The 22,615-nt window shown below is 38.6% G+C and overlaps 1 protein-coding gene across 1 annotated transcript in view; it reads left to right on the top strand.

The window, feature by feature from the left end:
• Positions 1 to 12,416: 12,416 nt before the first annotated feature.
• LRFN2 (leucine rich repeat and fibronectin type III domain containing 2) overlaps positions 12,417 to 22,615 on the top strand; it is an 85,106-nt gene continuing 74,907 nt past the window's right edge. Inside the window, exon 1 of the mRNA XM_070740916.1 lies at positions 12,417 to 13,789. Coding sequence (XP_070597017.1) covers positions 12,417 to 13,789 — 1,373 coding nt within the window. The remainder of the gene's footprint in view (positions 13,790 to 22,615) is intronic.

The raw sequence follows: 22,615 nt of genomic DNA, 5'->3' as shown, positions 1-22,615 counted from the left end.
GACAGAAGGAAAAGGGGAGACATGATCGAAACATTTAAATATGTTGAAGGGTTAAATAAGGTCCAGGAGGGAAGTGTTTTTAATAGGAAAGTGAACACAAGAACAAGGGGACACAATCTGAAGTTAGTTGGGGAAAAGCTCAAAAGCAACATGAGAAAATATTATTTTACTGAAAGAGTAGTAGATCCTTGGAACAAACTTCCAGCAGACGTGGTAGATAAATCCACAGTAACTGAATTTAAACATGCCTGGGATAAACATATATCCACCCTAAGATAAAATACAGAAAATAGTATAAGGGCAGACTAGATGGACCATGAGGTCTTTTTCTGTCATCAGACTTCTATGTTTCTATGTTTCTATGATGTATTCTTTCTTGTTTTGCAATGTTCATTACCATCAACCATTAGTACCATGGTAATATTTGAGACACCTATCAGGAGATTTGACAGATGTTCTGACTTGTTGTTTGAAGGCCATGAAGCAATGCTTGAAGCAGAGTACAGCTGAATTCTAGCAAGAAGGGATTGTTTTCCTTTTGTTTTTCCAGAAATCTTTGAGTGGTATAGATGTTCCTTCTACACCGCTCAAAAAAATAAAGGGAACACTCAAATAACAAATCCTAGATCTGAATAAATGAAATACTTTGTTCTGTACAAAGTTGAATGTGCTGATAACAATGAAATTGATTGTCAATCAGTGTTGCTTCATAAATGGACAGACTGATTTCACAGAAGTTTGATTTACGTGGAGTTATATTGTGTTGTTTAAGTGTTCCCTTTATTTTTTTGAGCACTCTATATCTGTATAGGGAGAATTCCGTCCTTTGAAGGAATCGCTGCATACCTCACTGCTCCTGTTAGACTAGGAGGTACTAAAACCAGTAACCCATGCCCTTCTCAATTTGTAGTGTGCTTTATGTTGGACTGGACTCATGGAGAATCTGCAATTATAGTTGGCACAAAATGCACTAGCTCATTTGTCGAGCAGTGTTATCTAGTTTAATAGGATAACAGCAGTCTAAAAAAAAGCTTCAAGTCAGTTTTGTGAAGTGGCTAAGGCAGCAGACTAGAAACCAGGAGATTGAAAATTCTATTCTCACCTTAGGTGCAAAGCCACTGAGTGATACTGGGTCAGTCATTTCTCTCAGCCGTTGAATGGAGGCAATGTCGAAGAAAAAAAAGCTTGCCAAGAATAGATCTGTCTTTTCCACACAATCAATTGAATGGAAGAAGGAAAAGGAACTTTACTAGCTGCCTGTAAGCTGCCAGTCTAAATTCAAATTATTATTATTGTCCTTAAATGGTTTTTATATTCAGATCCACGTTGACTTCCAGATATCATTTTCTTTAGGTAGAACCTGCTTACCCTATACCAGTGATGCTAACCTTGTTGCATGCCAAAGGTGTGCGTGCGCCAGCACCCATAATGCAATGCCATGTGGCACCTCTGTGTGTGCCTCCTTGTGCATATATGTATGACCCCCTGTGCTTCCCCGCCCTCACACATGCACACACAACACCCCCCCCCATTTCCCCACCACATGCATGCGTGCATGATCCCCCTATCCCATTTTTGGCCTAGCAGGCTTACCTGAAGTCTCCCAGGATCAAAAAAGGGCCGCAAGGGAGGGATCCCCCTCCCCATTCATGTGCATCCAACACTCGTGCATGTGCACGCATCTATCTATCTATCTATCTATCTATCTATCTATCTATCTATCTATCTATCTCTCTATATCTAATCTCTGTCTGTCTGTCTGTCTGTCTCTATCTATCTACCTACCTACCTACCTATCATCTATCTATCTATCTAGGACTCAGGGTGGCTTACAACAATATAAAACACAAGACAATAAAAAGAAGCCAAAGTTATAAAACCATTAATTAAAACCCTAATAAAACCCTAATAACACAATAACTAACCCAACATGCATACTAAATGTTTATACAATTTGGCCATTGTTGTTGCTGTTATCCTATATGTGCCCAAGCCTTGTTTGATACTCAAAAATCAGCTAGCCAATGGGTGGCACATACACATTCACAGTGGAGCTGAGCTGAGTGATGGCTTGTGTGCCCACAGAGAGGGCTCCACATGCCACCTGTGGCACATGGGCCATAGGTTCATCATCACAGTCCTATACAATCTGATAAGGAAAGCTTGCTCTATGCACCTATCCTGAAAATGATCAGGAGTTTGGATCTAAAGAACAAATAACTTTGTAATTAATAGCCCACTTGCTCCAGAACAGCTTGCCAACCCACGACATCTCCCCTGGGTTGTTTCTGTCTTTACTCTTGTTTCACAACAATGGTATAAATAGTTCTCTACAGGATAGCATTCAGGTCTGTCTGATGACAACAACAACAACTGTTTTTATTAATAGGTTCTATTAATAGTACTTTAATTGGTTTGATTGTAAGAATATTTTATAGAACGTTGCAGTGTTTATTGTAAGTGGTCTAAAATTATGATTATAGTCAACACGCAAATGTTTGCAACTAAATAAAAATATTGCAAAACATCGATGATCTCTCTCTGAAATGTCATCTTATGAGATCATGAACTCATGAGATGTGAGGAGACTTCAGTATTTTCGTAAGAGATCTAACAAAATTCCAATGATCTTCAGCTGTGGTTGACTGTTTTGTGGTGCCTAGAGGCACTGTATTGCCAATACTGTAAAAAAATTTGTACAGAGCATTATACAGCAGCTTGTTTTTTTTTTCTATAGCACAACTCAGTTATCCTTAGTATAAGATTGAAGAAGCTAAGTAGTAAATACTTAACAATATAAATATAAATGATAAAAGCATAGATAAATTAATATCTAACAAACCAGGGAGATGATGACGTTTTGGCGAAATCACATTCACCATATATATATATATATATATAAAAAAATGTAACAATTATATATATTCTTCCTTCCTTCCTTATCTTTCATTAATGATTTCACACAATAATTTTTGTCCCTTTATCATAGCTTTCTAACACCTTCCCATATTCTCATTTCTATTTGAAGCTATTCAGTTGCCATGGAAATGAAACTGTCCATCTCATTGGTTAGGAACAGATGATAGCCACAAAGACAAAAAGTGTCTGAATATAATGTCTTCCTGCTGATATCAGTGGCTGAGTCAAAATGATACTTCATATAAATAATGCTGCAAATTATCTCAAGTTGCAATTAGACATGAGAGGCTTAGTCAAGAACAGAATTAAGTTCATATTGTATTAATACCATACAGATATGAAATAAAATGCTTGCTTTCCTGGAAGAATATACCGTATAAAATGGCCAAAATATTCAGGGGTATCAAGGAGACACATTAGGCCCAAAATGGGGATGTGTGAATGCTTCGAGAGCACAGAGTGGTTGCACAAGCATTGCAGGGTGAGGGAGCACAGGGAGTGTTGTGCATGCATGCACAAAGAGACAGAGCACATGAGGGGCACTAAATTATGGGTGTGGACACGCATCAGATTGCGGGTATGCGTTTTCGGCACACAAGGAAAAAAGTTTGCCATCACTGTGCTAAACCAAGGCTTTTTAAAAAAAAACTTATACAATTTAGAGGCCATCTCATGTCCAATACTCCATGATTCCACAGATCATGGAATTGGAAGAAGAAGAAAAAACTTACACAAATATATCTGTGTTACTTTGCATGCTTCATTTTCCCCTTGTAAACACCCCATTCTGATCATAAGTAAAAACATTATATGCACTGTGGTGTATTTATATGTTTTCCTGCATATGTAGATGTCAGCATTCACTTGTCCCTGATTCATAGCAAGAACTGGGCGGGATGAGGCAGACTAACACAATGTAGGTAAGTAGGGATACTTTTGGAGCTGAGGATGTGGCAAGCAAATAAGTGGTCCTTGATCATTGAAAAAAACTGAAACCATGCCAAGCGATATTGACAGATTTGTCTGTCCCAAGGAAAAGCATGCTGAAATAACTGGAATGTAACTGGCATATGTTTGGTTCTTGTTTGATACCATTCACATAGGCACATAGATACATATACAGACAGAAGTTATTAATATGCAAATCACCTTAGAATATTACCAATGTATGCAAAGTTCATTTGTAATTTATATGCAAAACTCAGTGACTGAACACAGAATTTTAAAACAAAGTTCCTTGGAGACATTCCTAAAAATTAAACGCCGCTTCCCAACACCTGTATCTTTATAAGAGAGATTTAAATACAAAAAAGGGGGATCTTTGTGATTCTTATTATTATTCATATTAATTCATGCTGAACTATGTGGTTTCCTGGGTGCCAAGTAAAAAAAAAATAGCCTCTTTGGACCCAAAGAGGCTATTTTTTTTTACTTGGCACCCAGGAAACTACTTTGAGCTGGTGAAAAAAAATTGCTACTTTTGCAGTTAGATGGAAGCCTATTAAATACAAATCAGCAAAGTAATAAGATATCACAGGCCTTCTGTAAAACATTTGCTGGTGAGTAGAACAGCTGTGGGAGGAGATGCCAGGATAAATGTTCACCATAAATGGAAGCATTGTGTAATGGAGCAGATGATTCTGCCAAAGGGAAAAATCTGTCTAGAGCAGGCAAATAAAGCAGATTCTGTAGAGAATGTGGTACTATGCCTCGTTCTTTTTCAGGTGTATCATCTCCAGAGAGACTATTGCAACCAGGACCATGAGGTAGAAAATTAGGTCTAGCAAAGGTGACATCTTGTCTCTGATGCCAAAGAACGGAAAGCAAAAGTTGAATTCATGTCTCCTATAGAAATACACGGCCGGCGGCTTAAACCGCCGGCAGAAATTGCCATGGAGCAAGGGGGATGCTGCTTTGAGCTCCGTTTAGCTCCGAACTTCCGGTTTCCAGCGAAACCGGAAGTTTGGTTTTTGGCAGCGCACCAGGTCGGCACGCTGCATGCTGGGCCAGGGGGAGGTCTGGGATCGCCCTATTTAAGGGCAGTCCGAGCAGGACCTCCTCCTTGCCTCCTGATGATCCTGATGATCCACCCGCCTGCCCTCCGCTATCAACAGTGTGTCTGAGGAGGTCACTTCGGGTCCGAATAGGAATTTTTTGCGGTTTCCCCTTTAGAGGCAGCCGTTTTTTCACCTATTCCACACTGACGGTACGGACGGAATTGTTAGGGGGTGCGGTGCCTTATAGTATTAATTAGGCTTCCCTTTGGTCACTGGGGTTGGCAGATTAGGGGCGGAAATGGGCAGTAGGAGCAACCGTGCATGCTCCTTTGGGCATCTTTTAAAAGGTGATGGACCGCCTCTCTCCAGGAACTAGAGATTTGAACAACTTCAGGGATTTGAAAGAGGATGTCCATGGGACTCACCGGATCCAATTTCCCTCAGGGATTGGAGGGTAAGCTCCTCCCACACGCCAGGGGGCGTGGCTTGGATCCAGGTAAAGGTGGTTCCTTCACCTGGTTCAGCAAGGAGTTTTTGCCCAATGTTGCCCAGGAAGGTTTTGGTAGGAATTTCCACCCCATTAGTTTTTGGCCTCTGTAGGTCCTTTGTTTATAGTTGAATTTGAATATTTGAATATGTAAATTTACGTATTTAGATTTACATATTTAAATTTACATTATTTAAATTTATGTTAATTTTAATAAAGTGACCCTATTTTTAACCCATACACTGTGTCAGCGTCTTTACTCCACTTCCGGGGCAAATGGTTTATCTATCATTAAAAACTAGCTAGATATGCTTACTTAGGCTTTTATACAATTCCTGATAAATGATGGAAATCCCTGTATGATACAACAGTAATGACAATATTACCCATGACAGCATGCCAGTTTCTCTACTTTATCCCTCCTGACAGATGTCATCCACAGCATCCCAGTTTCTCTATTCCCCCTGGCAGATGTCATCTACAGCATGCCACTTTCTTCACTTTCTACCATTTGGGTTGGCACTGATAGCCATGGCAGTAGCTCCTCTATCTCCCAATATCTTCTTCAACTTTTTCACCCATGTTAAAGAAAGGTGCACAGTGGACTTTCAATTTGACTTGGAACCCTCTAATGTTATCATTAAGCCCATATTTTTTCCCTTCCATTCAAATGATTTGAAAGGTGTACTTTGTTGCAGGTCAAGGTCGATGTGAATCTTAGGGATTCCCAAAGGTACTTTTTCAAGAGGCATTCATACTTTCTGTGTTGTTGCTGTTTTTGAAGATGTTTCGCTTCCCATCCAAGAAGCAAAATATCTTCAAAGAAAAAACAGAACGTCCAGTTGACTCTTGAAAAAAGCACCTTTGGGACAACCGTGACCTGCATGGCTGAGAATTTCCATAGATATAGGAGTAAGGTTGCCCCAGAAAAGACTAGAAATAATTGGAGATGTTTCAGGAGGCTTTGCTTATGTTTTTCTTTGGTTCCTCCCCACCCTCAGGCAATGTTTCCTGTTCTTGGTGATAGGCACATTTGTTTTCAATGTATCTCATATAACTGTAGAGAAGTGAAAGGGTTTATTTTCATCTGTTTACAGTTTACATATGTGGAAAGTATGTCTTATACTTAGAAGTATAGAGTTGGAACTTTAGTACTTTAGAAGCCATGTAATTCAATCTCTTATGAGCAAGTACTTGTTCCCTCAAAATGGCAGTGAGGTCTCACAAAGTGCCACATATATTTAATCTCCCCCTCAACAAAATCCACTTTTAGTTTTTCTCCAGGATAGAGTGCTCAGCATCATGAGCACAAAGAGAGAACATAAGGCATCATTCTTATCTCTGTAACTTTCATAATATGCAGAGACTCTCTTGCTCTTTCATACATACACCTGGAAAACTTAATTCCTTGGTATTAGAAGTTACAAACATAACTTCTAATACTGACGTCTAACAATTCAAAGTGTTGGTTATGACCTATAAAGCCCTTCATGGCATCGGACCAGAATATCTCTGGGACCGCCTTCTGCCGCACGAATCCCAGCAACCAGTTATGTCCCACATAGTTGGCTTTCTCCAGGTCCCAGCGACTAAACAATGTCGTTTGGCGGGACCCAGGGGAAGAGCCTTCTCTGTGGCGGCCCCGACCCTCTGGAACCAGCTCCCTCCAGAGATTAGACCTGCCCCTACCCTCCTTGTCTTTTGCAAATTCCTTAAAACCCATCTCTGCCGTCAGGCATGGGGAAATTGAGACATCTCCCCTGGACCTATACAGTTTATGCATGGTATGGTTGTGTGTATGTTTGCTTTTAATAATGGGGTTTTTAGTGTTTTTTAAATTATTAGATTTGTTGTACATTGTTTTATTGTTGCTGTGAGCCGCCCAGAGTCCACGGAGAGGAGTGGCATACAAATCTAATAAATAAATAAATAAATAAATAAATAAACTTAAGCTGTCCTTTCTTTGATATTGTTACCTATCTCCCATAACTATGTTCAATTGCTTCTCCTCAATTATGATCTCAACTTGCTCTCAGGAGTGCAGTGAAACATAACAACATCTCCCAAAATGGTAATTGGGGAAATAGAACACACTAAAAGGAGAAACGACACAAAAACCTTGAATAAAAAATCAAATTTGGGCTAGGCAATAGGGGAAGGAGTAGGTAAAGAAATCTTTGCACATTGCTAATTAATTGTATCAAACTCTTTCTCAAATTGTTTTCTAAAGCCTTTTTTGTCTATTTGTTTATAGTTGCAGCTTCTAGGATAGCACACTGAATTAAAGCTGCAGAAAATAATTATACTTAAGATTCCAAAAGCCCACTATCTGTTAATAATGAATAAATACAATGCTCAAAGCTTTGCTAACTGTAACAGAGATTTGCATAAACAGCATGGTTACAAAGCCACAGGATTCTAGTTTATAAGAGACGGGAAAGCTAAACATATGCTTGAATTGTCCTCTATTTATTTGGAGGGTTGAACCTAATTGGATTCTTCTTCTTCTTCTTCTTCTTCTTCTTCTTCTTCTTCTTCTTCTTCTTCTTCTTCTTCTTCTACTACTACTACTACTACTACTACTACTACTACTACTACTTCTACTACTACTTCTACTTCTCCTCGTCCTCCTTGTCCTCATCTTCCTTGTCCTTGTCCTCCTCCTCTTCCTCTATTGCACTGCATGAGAGCAGAAAAATTCTTGCAGTACAAATATTTATAGGAGATTACCTCTTCATAGGTTGCATCATGATATATAAGAAGAAGGGAAGTTGTGTTGCATTGCATTGCTTTGCGGTTGTGAACTGTCTTTTTCTGGAAATGGACATTAGTAGGAATTCTCCAAGTGCAGCAAATCTCAAGGGCTGGTATAATCAAATTCTAAATACTAGAAACTTTGAATTAAAATGCAACAAACGCAAAAGGTTACTATTTCAATATTTTGCTAACAGAAAACCTGCTGAAAAATTCTAGCTTGTTCTGAGAGTCTATTTCTAAATGTATACTTGTGCTGAATCCTTCATCATAAAACTAATTATCTCAAACATGAAGAAGTCTATACTACCCTTCTGATTATATGACCTTTTCTTGTTTTAACTTACTTCTGCAGAGTACTAGCATGTCAGAACAGGAAAAGAAGTCCTTTTTTTCCTATCTATAGATTCATTATTTAATTACATGGCTATTATTACATGTTGTGTTTTTATAATCTGATCTGTCTACATATACATAACATATCTGCATAGCTGATGTCTTTTAGCTGCATACCACCTAGTATCCTTTGGAACTAAGGAAAGATGATTAATTAAAAGTTGTGATAGTGCAGTGGTTACAATGCAGTATTGCAGGCTAACTCTCCTCATACCTAGGACTTCAATCATGATTGGCTCAAGGTTGTGTCAGCCTTTCATCCTTCTGTGATCAATAAAAGGAGGATCCAGATTATTGGTGGCAATATGCTGATTCTGTGCACCACTTAGAGATGGCTATAAAGTGCTATGAAGTGGTATATACATCTAAGCGGTGTTGCTGTTGCTAATATTGTTAATAAATAAATGCATAGGACTAAATGCATAGGAGCCATTCAGCTACTGAAGGGAAGATGTGTGTAATGGACAATAGTTCTGGCCACTGTTCTGTCGGGCTCTCTGGTAGACTCCTCCCAAAAATTCACAGGTACAAATTTCAGACACACACAGGTTTGAAAATTCAAAACAATGTTCTTTATAATGAAAAATCACTTAAACCAAGCCCTCTTTTTGTATAGCAAAGAGCACTCATCTCCAAACAAACTGGTAATTGGTACAAGTCCCTTATCAGTTCTGTGATACTTAGCTTGCAGCTGTGAGGCAATTCACAGTCCTTCTTCTTTCACAAAGTGAAACACACTTTGCTCTGGTTTAGTTTCAAAGTGGGGAAAAATCAGCACACAAAAGGTCAAACGCAGCAAAGCAGGCACGAAACACAAAGATCAGATAATCCTCCTCAATTGCCAAACCCACAGGCTGCTATTTATAGCAGCCTCACTAATTACCACAGCCCCACCCAACCACGGGTGGCCTCATTTTCTTTGATAATAATCTCTCAGTTGTTGTTGCCTATGAATCGCTCTCCGCATGCGTGGTTGTATCATTAACTCTTGTTCTGAATCCAAGGAGGAGCTAGATAATTGATCTCCTTCTGAGCTGTCTGCCACACTCTCCTCCTCCCTGTCACTCATGTCTTCTTGGTCAGAGGAGCCTTCACCAGCAGATTCCACCGGGGGCAAAATAGGCCTGCAGCATGTGGATGTGTCCCCCGCATCCACAGTCCTTGGGGCAGGAGCTGGGCCAGAGCTAACCACAACAGCCACTATGTGATCTTAGAGTTAATTCCTTAGTGTACTTAGTGACTGAAACAATTAAATTTACATCCTAAAGTAACTTTCCTAATCTGGTACATTTCTGAGGGTTTTTTGGGTGGTGCTGGTGTTGAATTTTTATTTTATTTTTCTCCACAATTCCATTCAAATGTCAGTTTACACATACATTTAAATATAACAATAACATATCTACTTATACATTTTAATTTAATCAGTAAAAAAACTCCCAAAACTCTTATACATCAGTCTATTTTCCTTCTTTCTATTACACTCCCCACCCTCTATCTCTATCTCTCCTCCCTTCTTTTTCCTTCTCTCCTCCATTTACTTCTTTCCACTCCTTCTTCTTTCTACTTCCTCTTCCTCCCTCTTAACCTTTCCCTGAGTGCCTCAGCCTAATTCATCTCATATTTAACAGACTGAAAGTATATTCCAAACATTTAAACTGATGGTGTTTTTCCGAAATTACCGCTGGAGCCCAGGAGACGCTGCAGGCAGCTCTTTGAGCTCCGGACTTCCAGGTTCCTCTGGAACCCGGAAATTCGGCTTTTGGCAGCACGCCAAGGTGGCGCGCTGCATGCTGGGACTTGGGGGAGGTCCTGGATCGCCCTATTTAAGGGCGATCCGGACAGGACTCCCCCTTGCTCTGGCTCCCTCTTGAAGCGAACACCCACCCACCCTCCGCTATCAACAGTGTGTCCTAAGGAGGTAGCCTGGGGGCCGAATAGGAATTTTTTGCGGCCTCCCCTATAGAGGCGGCTGGTTTTTTGCCTATTCCACACTGACGGTGCGGACTGGATTGGTTAGGGGTGCGGCGCACTTAGATAATGGTATAGGCCTCCCTTTGGTCATTGGGGTTTGGCAGGTTAGGGGCGGAAATGGGCAATTAGAAGTGACTGCGCATGCTCCTTTGGGCATCCTTCAAAGGGTGATGGACCGCCTCTCTCCAGGAACTTGAGGTTGGAACAACTTTGGGGATTGGAGAGAGGATGTCCCTGGGAATCACCGTATCCAATTTCCCACAGGGATTGGAGGGTGAACTCCTCCTACACAACAAAGGGGCGTGGCTTGGATCCAGGTGAAGGTGGTACCTTCACCTGGTTCAGCAAGGAGTTTTGCCCTATGTTGCCAAGGAATTTTCTGGTAGGAATTTCCGCCCCGTTGGTTTTGGCCTCTGCAAGTCCTTAGTTCATTCTGAATTTAAATATTTAAATTGACATATTCAAATTTATTTAAATTTATGTTAATTCAATAAATGACCCATATTTAATCCACAACATGGCTCAGCATCGTTACTCAGCTTCCGGGGGTAATTATTATTTTATATCATTTCTATAGGTATAATTTCTTGGTCAAAGTATATGTCACCATTCTAATGCTACTTCTTAGCCTAATTTTGTCTCCTGGGACAAAATTTAGTTCAAATTTTATTCTAAATCAACCTAATCTGATATACTTTTGGATATTAACTCTTATTATCACTGGCCAGTATATGCTTAAGGAAAGTTGTTTGAAAGTGAAAGTCAGGATCCACCGAATCCTCCTTTTCTCCTCATTTTCTAATCTTTCCATATTGGCACTTTAAGCTCATTTTCACCACTTAGCAAGTGATGATATCTGATGACACAGTTTCCATCTTGTGTTGATTCAGAACACCCCAAACTTGTAACTTAAGTTCTACAATTGTCCTTTACGAAAGGGTTTCAAATCTTTCCCATCAAAATATAAAACATGTTTGATGCAGCCCTCTCTTCTTTGCACCAATTTCCTACTCAGTGTGATCTTCTAACAATCACAAAAAAGCCTTCCCTCCTTTCATATGTAAAGGAAAGCATTTAAATAAACATTTCCTAACACCAATGCATTTGAGGAAGAGAGTCATATTTTGTGTGTATGTTGTTGGTATTTGTGTGTGTGTGGGGGGGGGGATGTTTCCTATCTTAGTTTTAATTTTTTTTTCCAGGTCTGGAGAAAACAAACTGCAAGTGAACCATCAAGTGATTTCTGGGCTTTTTCCTAACCCAGAGATTTTTGCAAGGAATTAAATAAATGTAAGGTTTCTCTCCCCACCTCCAAAAAAGGGGGGTTTAACCAGTGGTGAAATCCATTTTTTTTACTACCTGTTCTGTGGACATGGTGTGGTGTGGCTTGGTGGGCGTGGCTTAGTGGGCATGACAGGGGAAGGATATTGCAAAATCTCAATTCCCATCCCAATCTGGGATCAGCCAAATGTGGTATTTGCCAGTTCTCCGAAATACTCAAAATTTCTGCTACTGGTTCTCCAGAACCTGCTGGATTTCATTCCTGGCTTGCACTCTCCAGCTGAAAAAGTATTATATGGTTAGCTAAATAGGAGATAGTTATCAGAATAAAAGAGATGTCATTTGTGTCAATATACGGGGGAGGGGGGGAGCAGTAGGTTTAAACTTTCCTAAAAGTACCAATAACATGATTTGGTAAACAGTCATGAAGTATAATTCTGTATATGCTTAGATTGTCATATCCTACTTGGTAAAAATAACACTTCAGATTCCATTAGATTTTAAAATGTGCTGTTTTAGGGCTTCCTTGTTTTTTTTTATATATAGGTATGAAAGTAATTCTCTAAAGTATAACTGTTTCTCATTCTTGCAGGCCCCATCGTTGATCTACCATGGAAAAACTGTTCTGCAGTATCCTGGTGTTTGGAGTTGTTGTTGCAGTCAACGCCTGTCCAAAATACTGTGTTTGTCAAAATCTGTCTGAGTCGCTGGGAACACTCTGCCCTTCCAAGGGACTTCTGTTTGTACCACCAAACATAGACAGGAGGACTGTTGAACTACGACTTGGGGGCAACTTTATTATTAATATCAGCAGACAGGACTTTGCCAACATGACTGGCCTTGTTGACCTCACATTGTCTAGGAATACTATCAGTTACATCCAGCCCTATTCTTTTGTTGATTTAGAAAGCCTACGATCTTTGCATTTAGACAGTAATAGGTTGCCTGAAATTGGGGAGGACATTTTGAGGGGCTTGATTAATCTTCAGCACTTGATTCTAAACAACAACCAACTAAATTATATTTCAGATGACGCTTTTGAAGAGTTTCTATTTACCTTGGAAGATCTGGATCTTTCTTATAACAACCTGAGAAGCATCCCTTGGGAATCCATAATGAAGATGATAAATTTGCACCAGATTAGTTTGGATCATAATTTGATAGATTATATCACAGAGGGGACCTTTGCAGATCTTCAGAAACTAGCCAGATTGGATCTAACTTCAAACAGACTTCAGAAGCTTCCTCCTGATCCCATTTTTGCCAGGTCTCAAGTATCTCCATTAACTACAACTCCATTTCCCTCACCTTTATCTCTAAGCTTGGGTGGAAACCCTTTGCATTGTAACTGTGAGCTACTGTGGCTACGGCGTTTGGACAGGGATGATGATATGGAAACTTGTGCTTCTCCTCCAAGTTTAAAGGGAAGATATTTTTGGTATGTTCGGGAAGAGGAATTTGTTTGTGAGCCCCCTCTGATTACTCAGCATACCCACAAATTTCTGGTTTTAGAAGGACAAACTGCCACTTTAAAGTGCAAAGCTATTGGAGATCCATCTCCCATCATTCACTGGGTGGCACCAGATGATCGACTTATGGGCAATTCTTCAAGGACAATAGTTTATGATAATGGCACTTTGGAAATCCTTATCACAACCTCAAAGGATTTTGGAGTATTCACATGCATAGCAGCAAATGCTGCTGGAGAGTCTACTGCAACAATTGAGTTATCCATTGTCCAGCTTCCACATCTCAGCAATGATACAGGCCGGACAGCCCCTCCTAAATCAAGACTTTCTGACATCACAAGTTCCAGCAAGTCTAATCGAGGAGAAAGCAAGGGGCCACCAGATAGGGCAGTCTTGGTTTCTGAAGTGACAACTTCTTCAGCTTTAGTCAAATGGACAGTAAGCAAATCAGCACCAAGAGTTAAAATGTACCAGCTGCAATATAACTGCTCTGATGATGAAGTCCTAATTTATCGGTAAGTGTGAATCCTTTAGGAGACAAATGCTGTAATTTCCTTAGCAGAGAAATTATAATGTGGATTTGTAGCATAAGTTTCCGTCTCATGTCTATCCAAGTGGTGGCATATATTATGAAATGGCAAAAATATCATATGCATGTTGACAAGTATGCTTGGTATCTTAGCTGTTTATGAAAAAATCTTGCCCCTGATGACTATAGGTTCACTAATAAGATCCATAAGAAATATGTTCTCTTATGTCTAAATGTACTCCCCCGCCCTCTATCAAAATTCTTTCTTTTCCAGCTATGAGAAACTGAAACTGCCTTGTATTTTGCTACAGATTTGCATCACCTTTTAACTTTATACAATAAGCATCATGTCTTGAATATGGTTAAATTGGCAATTGTGAGATCATGTAAGGAAGCTGGTGACTGGCAGGCTAATAATACTGTGCTGTTATACATAGAGCAATAGCATGTGTTTTTAATCAAAGGGAGGAAAACGTTTTATGGGGATTGAAAACTAAGTCACAGGTGTATCATTCGGTAGAGCTAGATTAAAATCTGCCTCTATGATGATATATTTGGACTAGATATCGTCTCTTAGAACAACCTACCTGAGAAAATTGCTATTATCTGGATAAAATGGAGGAAAATTCCTGCAGGAAACAAAATTGAACCTATATCAAACAAATAAATAAAATCTTATGCCAGGAAAAGTGGCACAGCTTGTTCTCTTCTTGGCATATAGAACAAATTATGTATAATTAAACCTGAACTTTTCACCTCTTCTTTAAATCCTTGACAATATAAACCAGGAAATAAAATACATTCTGCTGTCAGAGTATTATTGTTATTTCATACATATTGCATACAACAGTGATCTTGAACACCTTCCATTCAGATAATAGAATATTATTGTTTTCTTAAAGACATTCCTGGCTTAGTCAAAAAGCTTTCATGGTTTCAGTGACTTTCTGCAAATTAATACACCTATGAAATAAAAGATTTTTCCACAGTTCATGGAATCTGAAAATCTATCAAATTGCAAGTATTTGTGGCTCTAGAAATAATGGTTGTACTGGATAATAGAATGTATGTTTCTTTCTCTAGAATTAGAGTGCTTTTGCTTAGAATCTCACTTCTATGCCCAAAACCTTTGATATCCTATTTATCTTTATAGATTTGTGCACAGGTAATTAGACCCACCTCCCAGAATTCCTAAGCCAACTTGGTTCACAGATTGTAAAGGGGTCATAGTTGATCATCCCTGCCTTAGAATGTAGTTCTTGATTAGAGACTCATACACAGGATCACATCTTTGGAATTGCTGGTAAGAATTGTTTACCTGGATCAGGCAGGGTCAGTTTAATGCTGCTGAAGATTAACTTCATTGATAATTTTGATCCATGACTACACAATCTGTTTGGCAAAAACCAAGACTGGGGCAGATGTAATAAAATAATGATGCTTCTATTCTACAATGTACTTCTAAGAAGTATTTTCAATCAGTGGTAGGTTGCTACAGGTTTGGACCAGTTTGTGTGAGCTGGTGGCAGAAAATTGGCCATTTGCCGAACTGGTAGCTGGCTTGCTTCACCCTCAAATCGGTTCTCTGGTCACCAGTGTTTGAAAGCAGCTGGCAATCAACAAAGGCTTCTGCATATGCGCAGAAGGTCAGTACCCAGATGTAACGAATGCATACAGTTCCAAACCAGTAGGGGAAGTAAGAGTAACCCAGCCCTTCTTTCAGTGCACCAGTTTATGGCACATTTAGGTTCATTTTATTTGGGTATATGTTGTATTAAGGATGATGAAAAGATTACAAATTATTTCAGTTTGTGCAGTTGCAAATTATAAATATGTATATCAGATATTTATTTAGATTAAATTTCTTTAGATTAAATTTAGATTAAATATATTTATTCTACATAATTTTGGTATACTGGCTATGAATAAATTAACTGCCTTGAAATGGCCCTGGGTTGGGTCTACAGCCAAAAAGGAGCTGTGATGTTCCTTCAATATACCAGGGTGATCCAACAGAAAAAACATGTAGCCCCACCCTGGTACAAATCTGAAGGGATCAGATCTGGTGGCCTAGAGGTTAATTCTCTGCCTTACAAGGCAGAGGCTCCAGGATCAAATCCCAGTAAGGGTATGGTTATCATTGTTGTTAGCCGCCCCGAGTCTACGGAGAGGGGCGGCATACAAATCCAATAAATTATTAATAAATTATTATTATTATTATTGATGAGGCCAGAACAAGGCCAAAATAGCGCTATCCCAGTCTACCTTAATTTTAAAAATTCAGCAAAGAACATGTGATATTATATATATATATATCTGGATGTACCATTATTTGGCATCTATAAACAATTTTGAGTTGACCTGATTACTTTTTATCATAGTTCAGCCTGATACTCAAATCATTTCTGTTAGGAATATATTTCAAGTAAAATTATTTAAGATGATTTTTCATATATTATTTCTGTTCTAATTAGAAGAGTTAGAATGGAGTTCAATGTATTTTGTATAAATGTTGAACATTAATAGTTCCTTATATTGAATCAGATTCCATCTATTTCAGTACTGACTTGCAAACCTCATTTTCTATCTAGCCATTTCAATTTCCTAGACCCATATTGAGTTTTAGATGAAGGAACTGCAATTCAACTGCGATTTAGAAGAAGGAGCTGCAATTCCAATGGGAAATGGTTCTGATATGCTGTGAACTAGAAATGTTTTCTTTAGGAAACTTTTCCCCACTTTACTTGATATACAGTACAGTAACTGCGAGCTAAACTGGATCATCTAAATACAAATTTGTATTAGCAAAGTTGTGTTGGAGTGGGTTGATGAAGATTATAATTCAAAACATGAAGAATTGTTGGTTGAGAAATTCATACAAGCATTTCAAGCATTTACTGAATGTAAAAGTTAATTTTATGCTGCATATTTCAATTTTAGCTTCTCTCAGCAAACTTGGTTGAATGAATACTAACGTTAACTTCTCAAATTCACATTTTGTCTGATCTTTAATCATTTCAAGAGTGAAACTGTTTCAAAGCAACATTGGTGTTCAGTCAGAATGTGTGGCACATGAACTGACCAATTTATAAGATAGAATAGCAATAGCAATAGAATACCAATAGCAATCACATTTAGGTATACTGCCCATAATGCTTTATAGCACTCTCTGGGTGATTTATAATGTAGAAGCATTGATTGCATATTGCGCTCAATAATATGGTCCTCATTTTACTAACCTTGGAAGAATGAGAGGCTAAGTAAAAACCTTGAGCCCCATCAGGATCAAACTCCAGACTGTGGACTGAGTACCCTAGGCCAGTGTTTTTGCCAGCTGAATCAGAGAGTGAGAGTGAGCGAGATCTGAGCTGGAGGAACCTGAGGAACCTCCAGAGACTGTAGAAACCCCAATAATGGTACTGTCTGAGTCAGAGGAGTAAGATGGGGACATGGGAGACCAGGAGCTCCTATTAGATGCCCGAGTCAGAAGGTCAAGAAGCAGACAGGAATATCTTTATGGGAAAAAGTTTAGAAAGTGAGTCTATGAAAGAAAGTCTAGTCAGTGTAGCTCTAGGAAACAGTTGACCACGCCTAGGCTGTATATAAGGGAGGGTTTCTGAGTAAAGACGTGTGGAGTTTCAATGTTTGTCATGGTAGAGGATTCAGATCCAGAATTCCAGAAATGCCGTGCTGAGAAACTGCTGTGGTTCCTTTCAGAGTCATGCAGAGATGCTGATGAATGAGAAAGAAAAGAAACCTAGAGATCTGTAAGAGAAGGCATGTGATTTATGGGCCTTATATTAAGAAAGAAAGAATGTGATAACTAGCTCTGCCTCTCAGCTGGCTGTTTGTTATCTCTTAGCCAAATTGAGTGGGGCCACTGCCAACATGAACTGATAAATCTGCTCCTGTCTGCACAAAGCACCTTTAACTATATATACATGTTTGCATTGTGTCCTTTGTTCCAATCTGGTAGGCCCAAAGCAGAACACCCACCTAGCAGTTTGAAAGGATGCAAATGCAAGTAGATTAATAGATATCACTTTGGTGAGAATGTAACAGCATTTCTTTTTTCTTTCTTTTTTTTAAAAAAGTAAGCTCGATGATTTTGGCTTTACAAGCACAGCTCCAAACCCTGCCTTAGGAACTGAACTTAGAAAAGGCTGACTGTCTCATGTAACATTGGTGTTAATCAGCAATAAAGTCACAGGAGTTAGACTTGTGGAAGTGAATATATCACAGGAAGTTTTCAAGATGTCTTTGCGGTAACTATTTAAGCATGTTAATGTTGCTCTGTTTTAGTATTGCCTCCAATGGTTTATCCAGCTCATCAAAGGCTAAGCATTTGCTCTCGAGGCACATTCAGGATGAATCACGTCACGGTGCTTACCCACAACATCTGTCACATTTTCTCCCTTAGCTGGGTGGCATCTAAATGGCAACCCTCACACGCTTTCAACACTGAGAAGATGCTTTGCTTGAAACAGCATGTTTGCTAAACTTCAGGTGACTCATGGGTGAAATCGGATGTTTTAACATTTTTCATACAAGCCATCAATATTAAATGCCAACAAAGGAGACTGCTGGATCCCTCACCAACTAAAGTGTCAGGATTCCATTCTAACTCTTACGGCCTTTCGTCCTTGGCATTCTCTGCTGAATTTTAATTGAATTTTCAAGCTTTAAACAGGTATTATAAAATGACAAGGACAGAGAGAGCATGCTCCTGTCATACTTCTGAACACCATCCTGCAGTAGCATTATTCCTAACAAGGTGAAAGAGAAGAAAGCCTGGATTGAATAAATGGATATACAGGTTTGTTCATATATTGTGCCCATATATAGTCACCCATTTTCACCTTCAACCTGAAAAATAAAACAAAGAATGCTTGGAATTCTTTTGCAGCAGCAGCCGAAAAAGCCAATACAACCCTAAACTGCATCAACAGGGGAATACACTCCAAGACAGGGAAGTCATAATAACACTCTACTACACCCTGGTCAGGCCACATCTGGAGTACTGCATTCAGTTCTGGTCACCATACTTCAAAAGAGACATTGAAACTCGGGAGAAGGTGCAGAAAAGAGCACCCAAAATGATTAGGGGACTAGAAACCAAGACTTATGAAGAGAGACTGCGGGAATTGGGCATAGATAGCCTAGAGAAAAGGAGGGCCAGGATAGCAGTCTACACGTATACAAGGGGTTGCCACAGAGAGGAAGGGGTCATTCTATTCTCCAGGGCACCAGAGGGCTGGACGAGGAACAATGGCTGGAAGCTGACCAAAGAGAGATTCAACCTGGAAATAAGGAAGAACTTCCTGACTGTCAGAGCGATCAATCAGTGGAACAACCTTCCATCGGAAGTTGTGAACTCCAATATTTTTATTTATTTTCTTTCTTTCTTTATTTTGTTACACAATTATAGGGTGGTAATTTGTACAAATAAAACATTAGGTAAGTAATGATAAAAAATAACAAAAGAAGACAATAGGACAGGGACGGTAGGCCCAGTGGTGCGCTTATTACTTATTACTGTGGACATTTTAAGAGGAGATTGGACTGCCATTTGGCTGGGGTGCTATAGGGTTTCCTGCTCAGGCAGGGGGTTGGACTTGATGACCTGCATGGTCCCTTTCAACTCTAACAATAAATAAGTAAGTAAGTAAGTAAGTAAGTAAGTAAGTAAGTAAGTAAGTAAGTAAGTAAGTAAGTAAACAAATAAACAAACAAACAAACAAACAAACAAACAAATAAATATACCTTGGGGTTTCTTTAAGGTTGTCTTCCTTTGTAAACAAGACCTTTGTCGCCCGCCCCCTGCCACCCATTTTAATTCATACACTACTTGGAAATCTTTTCTTTTCTTCCTTTAATGATATTTTGGAGTTTTCTTGTTTACGGGAGGTAAACTTTCTATCCACAAGGATTCCAAAAGCAAAATTCCACACTGAAGGAGAAGAATAGAAAATAACCCAAGAAATTTGTTTTGCTCACTACTATGTCCTAAATCATAAAGTGTTTTACTCATGCTCATTCTCTTTCTTTGTCTCTACTTGCCCTTCTTATGGCTTCTGTAGTTTCCAATTAACTAAAATTTACATTACAGATTCCTAGAGCCAGTGATTGGTCTTTTCTTTTTAGCAATAGCATTTAGCCTTATATATTTCTCCATGGCGCATAGTTCTTTTTGCTTGTTCATACCCTATACTTAGACATTTTTGCTAAGCTTAGTCCAGTCGGAATGTCCCAAGGACACAATATTTCCACGAGTTTGGAATCCTTAGGAAGGAAGTAGTATCTGACAAGAAGTGATTCAAAAATGATACAAGCAAGCATGGGAAATTAATGGGATCTGAAATTACTATACCACTTATTCTACCAGTAAAAAAAAAAGTACAGTATGTTTTTGCATGTGCTTTCAAGTCACTATTAATTTCTGACAACCGCCTAGGCAAACCCATAAAGTTTTTTTTTGACAATATTTTTAGAACTGGGCTTTCTTCTTATAGCTGAGAGAAAGTGACAGGTCCAAAGCTCCCCAATCAAAGCCCAAAGTCACTGTTACCTAAAACAGGGCTAGCTTCAAATTTCCAGCACAGTGCCTTAAACAATAACCCCAAACTATCTCTGTGAAGGATTATACAATGTTCTAAAAGTAAATAAGAAGATGGAGAAAAAACAACTTGAAAAAGGTCATTATTTAATGTGATGCTTAAATAAACAGAAGCAAAGGCTAGTCAGAAATTACATTTATTTGAAGTCTGCTTCAATTAATAAAGAAGTCAGAGAATGACAGATTTCTTTTTAGATTTATATCCATCTGTTAGCTCAAAATAAAAATAGAAAAGCAACACCAATGTCAAATTGATAATTATTAGTTTCAGTTGGGCTATATATATATCCCTCAAATTAATAAGTTCTCTGGATGTGAGAATCCACAAATGTACTGAGAAAGTACTTTAAAAAACTGCTGATGTCTCCTAACCACATCCAGGTTTAGAAAGCAGAGAGTTATCAGAAATAGCAGCAAAACAGTTATTGGAATGTTACATTAATTTTTGAGAATATTGCAGAAATATCATATTTTGTGCATAGGGACTTACAGATCTTTAGACCTTCAGAAGTGGTGTAAATGGTGACTTAAAATAGATTATTTTCACTTTTGGTATTCTGACTTCACCTTTTCAAAAAAAATGTTATTACTTGTTTACAGTACATAATTTATATCCCTCCTTCAGGGATTCCTAAACTAGAGTAGCAAATATAAATAAAGAGCAGTACACACTTAAAAAAAATAAAATATAACTAAGAATATCATTGATATTCAAAGTCATCGTTTAAATTATGCATCTTGTAAAGTGTTCTTTAAAGGCACAAAAAGCTGATTCCAAGGGCTTTTTATAAACGTGAAGTCCTAAAACAGAAAAAAATTCCAGAAGTGCCTTTCTTGCAAATCCTAATGTCCACTTTCACAATAGAAAATGCAATTTCTCATTTTGATGATGACTCTCCCAACACTACCTGGCTTTTAGTTGTTTGTTTATCTTAAGAACAATGATGGTCCGACATTATTTTTGGCCACTTTATTATTTTCTTTGGGTTTTTTTTCAATTACACCAGAATTTTGTTCAATTGCTGTTCCTCTTAAAGCTGCAGATTATGGTACAAAATGATCTAAATATGCACTGACACAAACTAGTATCAGTTTCATTTATTGCAGTAAATGGATAGGAACAGCCAATATTGAACTGGCTTTATGGAAAAGTGTGAATCAGTTTCTGTCTTTGTCCTTGAATTTCATCTGGGTAGCTTTAAAGAGCTGCCAGTAATACTATAACTGGAACTGAACCAAATAACTGAGAAAAAATAATCTCCTTTCCTCTTAAGAAAAGTTTAAATCCTTTTCAGATTTGATTTCATTTTGGAAGGAAGAAGCCTATAAACTTTTCAGACTAATAAATAAATCCCACTTGCCTATTGTGGGAGATCTGTTACATGAACATTAGTCTAAAAAGCAGGGAAATTTAAAATGTCCCCAAATGGTGAGTCAGCTTATATTAGTTATGGCCAATTTATCTCTCTGGTCAAATCCGATATGTAACCCAACTGAGTTGTAATATAAAACCAAGCATTTTTTTTTCTAAATAGTTGGGAATATTGCATTAATTCATCTTGTATGTGTGGGACTCATTGGTTTGAAAACTATGGTTTTTCTAGAGATATTGTAGAAGGGTTTTTTTTAATTTCATGCCTTACAGCACATTGTCAGATCCTGAAAATAATCTTGGTATGGATGCAAGATATTTCCCAAGAGAAATCATAATATAATTTTGTAGTAGAAAAAAAATTAAAACTGTTAAGTTGTGGAAATCATGGCTCAGGAGACTGACTTCAGAACAACTGACAGCTAGCCCTTTTATAGGGAGCTATCAGATGCTTTAACCAATAGCGTTTGAGCATTCTCCTCCTCAAACGCTGGACCTGGGTGAAGCCATGTTCAACTGTCAGTACATAACACCTCTCTCCTCCTTGATGGAGTGATCCATGTGCCACATCTAATCATGCAGGTAGGCAGGGCATTTGGGAGCCCACAGTCATTGGTGAGGCAGCAGCATGAGCAGACAAGTCTGTTACTGCTCCAAGGCCACAGCTTGGAAGCTCCTGGAAGCTTTTGGGTGATGTCTCCTTGGGCATTGAAACTCTGTGTAATCGTTGCTGGACTCCTGCTCCTTCAGACAAGGCTTCTGGCTCCATCAAGCTTGAGTTAGCTAGGGAAGGAGTATAATTATTTTCAGTTTTCAGATTTGGC

This window comes from Erythrolamprus reginae, chromosome 1 (assembly GCF_031021105.1).
Source record: "Erythrolamprus reginae isolate rEryReg1 chromosome 1, rEryReg1.hap1, whole genome shotgun sequence".
NCBI classification, from domain to species: domain Eukaryota; kingdom Metazoa; phylum Chordata; class Lepidosauria; order Squamata; family Dipsadidae; genus Erythrolamprus; species Erythrolamprus reginae.
Note: the sequence above shows the minus strand (reverse complement) of the source record. Positions and strands in the feature narration are given on the sequence as shown.